Below are 5,201 nucleotides of genomic sequence, written 5' to 3'. Positions count from 1 at the left end.
GGACCACAATATGGGCATGTGTGTCTGTTGTTGACCACAGTTTCAGACTTTCAGAGTTGCGGAGACTTTTTCTTTTTTGTACTCGAATGGCAGGTCGCACCGGCGGACAAAGCTGAGCTCGATCAGCTCATCATATCTCCACTATTAAACAGGCCTGGACCTGAGGAGTTTTGGTTGTTGTTGTTGTGTGTGAGCTGAAATGCTGCAGCTGAGTGTTCAGAGAGCAGCAAACGGGAATAAACTGTGTTAAACGAGTGAACTATGTGGTCAGGTACGTCATTCCCGTTACAATTAGGTTTAGGCCAAGGGTTTTGGGTTAGGCATTCATTTTTGATGCTTAGGATAAGAAGCTAGACATGTGAGAAGTGATGTGTTACAATGATTGTGAATGTTTTTATTGCAAATGTATCATATATCATATAGTTTTCCATTCTTTGTTACACTTGAGTCATTGTGTACATCTAAAACAGTTCCATAGGCCATGTTATACAGCAAGCATAAAAAAAGCATCCTCAGCAAAGAGTTTCTCCACCAGGTCACGTCCTGCCTTTGGGACAGGACACTGGTCTGAGACTGAGGTTGGGAAGGGCTCGATAGCAGGGTCCATTTCTCCAGGAATCTGGGGGTTGGGCTTAAGTGGGAGAGTGACTCCGAGCTCAGGGCCACCAGCAGGGACATCAGGGAAGGAAGGCAGGGTCACAGGCTGGCCCAGAGCTGGCAGCATTGTCACCATGCCTTCTGGGTGGTCGTGGGGTGCGTTCTCATGTTCGTGCTCGTGGTGATGGTGGTGGTGCTCGTGTTCATGCAGGTGACCATGCTTGTGATCGTGGTCCAGAGCCAGCTCGTGGTCATGTTCATGGGTGTGCACACCTTCAGCGTGCTTGTAGTCGTGGTGTTGGTTGGGAAAGTCACTGCTGTGGTTGTGTGCTTTGTCGTGATGAGTGTGCACGTGATCGTGGCTGTGACTGTGGTCATGGGAGTGGTCATGAGCGTGCCTGTGTGTGCTGCCTGTGGCATGGTCATGTGTGTGGTGGTGATCGTGGTTGTCAGCATGCTTGTGGGTTTGGTCATGATGAGAGTGGCTCTTGGTGTGATCGTGTACGTGGTCGTGTGTTTGGTCTTGTTCGTGGCTGTGTGAGTGTGTGTCATTGTGGCTGTGGTCAGTCTCTCCGCCCAGCAGGTGGAGTGTCTTCTCTCTCTCAGCAGCCTGGAGAAGAGATAAAGAGTATACGGTACATTACAGTAAAGCAAAATCCAGTGGCCCTGTGAATAAGTCCTTACAAAATCTGACCTCCTTCAGATGGGAGCAAATTTAATGGTGACCAGAAAGTGAAGCTGTCTTGTTTAAGAAAAAGGTATTTAAAAAAAATTAAGTCAAGATGGAAGAATTACAATCTGAACTTCTGCTAATGGCCCCATAAGGATTCTATGATTTGATCACAATCTATAGCGACTACCGGATGAAAGCTAATCACTGCATTTCTCATTAAAAGTCAAGTGAACTTTTACCACTATTTTCATTTTTCTTTACAGTATTAATTTGGAAAAACTCCTATATTGTAATTGTTGGTGATTGTTGGAGTTGCTTTTTTTTTTATTATCATAGGGTCTTTACAACATAAAGCACTTCGAGGTCACTGTTGTTTTGAATTGGTGTTATATAAAAAAAAATGAAAGGAAATTAAATCGAATCATTCAATGATATTTTGTTTGCCCTGGTGAGAATTTAGCTGTATCATCTGATTTTGTAATGTTAGAGCTTGAAACAGTCTAGAGCACAAACAAGATATCAACTTTTACTTTAAATGTTACGACTGTAAAGATGACACTGTGTAAGGTTGACTAGCTGGATCCTGCTTTTCACCATCCTACCAAGCACCATTGTTTCAAAGTAAAACCTGCCACTAACTAAGCAACGGAGAAATTCGTCTGGTTCCTGTGGTATCACAGTTTACAGGTTGTATGTAGAAGTATGATGAACATTAGGAACGAAAAAAAAGTGTTTGACATCACAGATAAAAAATCAAAGTAAAACTTGACATACAGAGGAAGACTTGCTGTCCAATAAAGGAAGCAAAGCTAGGACAAACACAAATTCCCTGTTTTGTAGTTTTTCCTAATTAGAGTCAACAGTTTGTGTTCATTTGTTCAAGATCAAATATTTGTTCAAGAGGGAGACAAAAGTTTCAAAGGTTTTATTCTAATAAATTTAAAATTTAGACTCAATCCTGTATGTTTTCTGTGCTATTGAAAGATGTTAAAAAAAAAAACAGAGATCGTATCCTGATAAGACTTACCTCAGGCTCATAGATCTCACACTCTACGTCAATGATTTCATCATTAGTGGGGGAGTGGTAGAGGGATGCCTTACAGAAGCCCTTGTGCTGAGGAGAGAAAAAGAGGAACAAAGAGCAGAGAGGAACGCCCATTTTACTAAGGTTTAAGAATTAGAAAAACTGAATCTAGGAATAATCTCCTGCTGACGTAAACTAGCCAGTAATATAAAGCTAGAACACATCCTTGCTCGAGGCTTGACTGTAAACAGAGGACTTTGCTTGTAGTGATAAAAACTGATAGCCCCCTGATTGGAGAAGCCACAGTGGAGTAATTTCATCAAGCAGTTTGATCAAAATTTCTCATTTAAAAAATTCAGTTCAGATAAAATAAAAAAGTTGTGAAGTGTTTATCTTGACTCACGGCGAACTCGCAGTTCATGAGGGGGCACTTCTCAGCTGTTGCTTCTGCGCTGTTGGGGCAGATGGTCTCCTGGATGCTGAATTCCACATTGTAATACATACTCATGGCCATCTGAACACACAAATAAACAAATGTTTAATTGAGAAAATCATTTGCAGAGGAATTATTAAGTAATCTAGAGTGGTGGGAATAAAAACTGTTGAACATGAAAAGTAGGCCCATGAGGTTTGATGGAAAGCCAGTATTTAGTCATTTATTGATAAAGATTTTAGATTAACCTCTAAGAAGGATATTTTTGTGTGATTTCAACTAATCTCTGGTCTCAGAAATTCAGTCACAATATTCTCAGCCTTGACACTGTGTGTTATGGAAGTTAAGATGACAGGATACATTATGTCACATGTGCTGATGTTCCTTTTGGAGGTATGGTAAGCTTACCCCTGCTGCAGCACGGCAGATTTTGAGGAGAGCAAAACGATTGGCGAGTCCGCTTTCCTTGTTGAACTTTTCCAGAGAGTGGGACACAGTCTTCTGAACGTTGTTATTGTCGTGGTGAATTAAAGTTGGGCAGTCAGGATACATCTCATGTACTCTAGCTGCAGGAACTGAGCAGAACAAAAATTGTCTTCAAATTTTCAAACATTTTGTGGTGTGCAAAAAAAGCGCTGTCCCAGATTTTGACATGTAGTGCCAAGTGTTGCCCTACACGTCATTTCTTAATGTTTTGCAAGGAAAATTGGAAATAGGTGAAACAAAGAGATGCGGTAATTTTCATACCTGGTCTGATAACACAGCTGTATTTGTAGAGACGCTCCACTCTGTGCACCTTGTTGATGAAGATAGCAGCTTTGCACTGTCCATATACCTGCAAACACAAATACAATATATCAATACACCACATGACTTTTTCCCCTTCCAACTTCTGAACTAATGCTTATGGAACAAAAACCTTATCGATTAAGAAAATAAAAATATAATAAAAACAATTTTATTATAACAACTACTCAAGAAAGCCTTGAGCAGAACAGTGTGAGTACATGCACTTGCAGGGTGTGTGTCTTTTCTAACCGGCATGTTTGCAGTGGGACGAGTCTCACAGCTCTTCCAGTCCTTCTTGCTGAGAACGCTGCATTTGGTCTCCACGACATCCAGAGTCAGGTAGGAGACCACACCATTATCTCCCTGTAACATGCACACATACCGTTTTGTCAAAAACACAAACATTTACAGTCATTAAAACCTTAACAGAATTTAACAACAGTTTCTGGTTTTACTTCCCGGGATCTGTGAAATCTCCTGATTTGTAAGCTTGACCCCTTGCAAAATACAAACACTAGTTTTTTAGTGTTGCAGGTCTAATAGTTCCTTTCTGCCCATCTTTCTGTGCAATTGTGCTGTAACGGTTGCTGCTCTGTCTCCAGATTTCAGCCAAACGCTTTTCAGTCACAACCCTTTAAATGGCTGGATTGTACTGAAAACTAAAAGTGCTCCAGTAAACAAACAGAAATGCAATGAACTGAACTGGTTTGATACTGCAAGCAGCAGCATGGCTTACATGTCTCTTTATGTGTGCGTTGGACAGGCGGTGCAGGCTGAAGATGTAGCCCTCCTTCCTGTCCTGGTTGATTTTGGTAAGAGCCAGTTCAGCAGCTGCTTTTGTTGATGCGTCTTCACATGAACCTGGCTCCATGCCACCACGCTCCACTGGTGCACCATTGATGGTCACACAACCCAACGCCAGCAGCAGTGATAACAGCACGCAGGTCTTCATGGTGGTACACACTGTCACAGTCAGGCTTCTAGCAGAGATGTGCAGAGGAGAGGTCACATTTTATATCCTGCTACTGTTGCACACACAGCTCCTCCTCCTGTAAAAAGTAAATATAACCACTGACCCCAACTCCTTATTTAAGTCATGCTCATCTATCAGGCAACAAGTCAAATACTCACCAGACTGCACAATGGAGCATGTTAGCTGAGATATAATCATCTTTTCAAGAGTCTTTCTTCTTTGGGATCAATGGGTGCAGCCAGTGGGTTTGATCCACTCTAGCCACTGAGATTAATTAAGGACAAGGCTTAATGTTCGTTAAAGAGAGACAGCATGGACAAGATACAGGACCACAGCAGTCAATGATCTAAAAAGACAAAGAATGTTGGAGAGTAATCAGAGCAGCTACTGATCACTGTACAACTTCATATCAGCTAACTGAAGCGATATCATGTCACCACTGTCTGATTAAATCACAGAAGAACAGTGGGGCTAATTGAAACTTTCCACTGGTTTGTATACTATCTTCTTTTTCCACTGCATTTGGAAACACAAGCAGTATATGTATAGCAAGAACTTTATAACATACAAGGACAGCATGTTGCAAATAGAATTGATACATAGTCATAGACATCCCAGAATACTCACTAAACCTATGCATCAATATTTAGCAAATACAAAAATAAAAGACAATGCCATATACTTAGCCTTTTAAGTACACATCATTGTTTCA

At 41.3% G+C, this 5,201-nt stretch overlaps 1 protein-coding gene across 1 annotated transcript; it reads right to left on the bottom strand.

The window, feature by feature from the left end:
• Positions 1–455: 455 nt before the first annotated feature.
• LOC146555134 (uncharacterized) lies at positions 456–4,722 on the bottom strand. The gene is made up of 8 exons (XM_085251814.1): positions 4,648–4,722; positions 4,253–4,496; positions 3,766–3,879; positions 3,475–3,562; positions 3,136–3,302; positions 2,698–2,808; positions 2,298–2,384; positions 456–1,207 (listed from the first exon to the last, which is right to left on the bottom strand). Exons 2-8 carry the CDS (start codon positions 4,466–4,468, stop codon positions 485–487), a joined length of 1,506 nt encoding a protein of 501 aa, XP_085107940.1. The 5' UTR covers positions 4,469–4,496; positions 4,648–4,722; the 3' UTR covers positions 456–484.
• Positions 4,723–5,201: the final 479 nt, after the last annotated feature.

The sequence above is a fragment of the Mchenga conophoros genome, linkage group LG17 (genome assembly GCF_057382185.1).
Source record: "Mchenga conophoros isolate Kocher_MC1m ecotype Shallow Benthic linkage group LG17, M_conophoros_male_GT1.1, whole genome shotgun sequence".
NCBI classification, from domain to species: Eukaryota; Metazoa; Chordata; class Actinopteri; order Cichliformes; family Cichlidae; genus Mchenga; species Mchenga conophoros.
Note: the sequence above shows the minus strand (reverse complement) of the source record. Positions and strands in the feature narration are given on the sequence as shown.

Excerpts from the sequence above, each read along its gene's own strand:
- LOC146555134 (XM_085251814.1), bottom strand. The coding sequence starts at position 4,468 with ATGAAGACCTGCGTGCTGTTATCACTGCTGCTGGCGTTGGGTTGTGTG. Across the intron at positions 3,880-4,252 it reads ACGCACACATAAAGAGACAT|GGAGATAATGGTGTGGTCTC; the intron begins GTAAGCCATGCT and ends TGCATGTTACAG. Across the intron at positions 2,385-2,697 it reads TCATGAACTGCGAGTTCGCC|CACAAGGGCTTCTGTAAGGC; the intron begins GTGAGTCAAGAT and ends TTCTCTCCTCAG.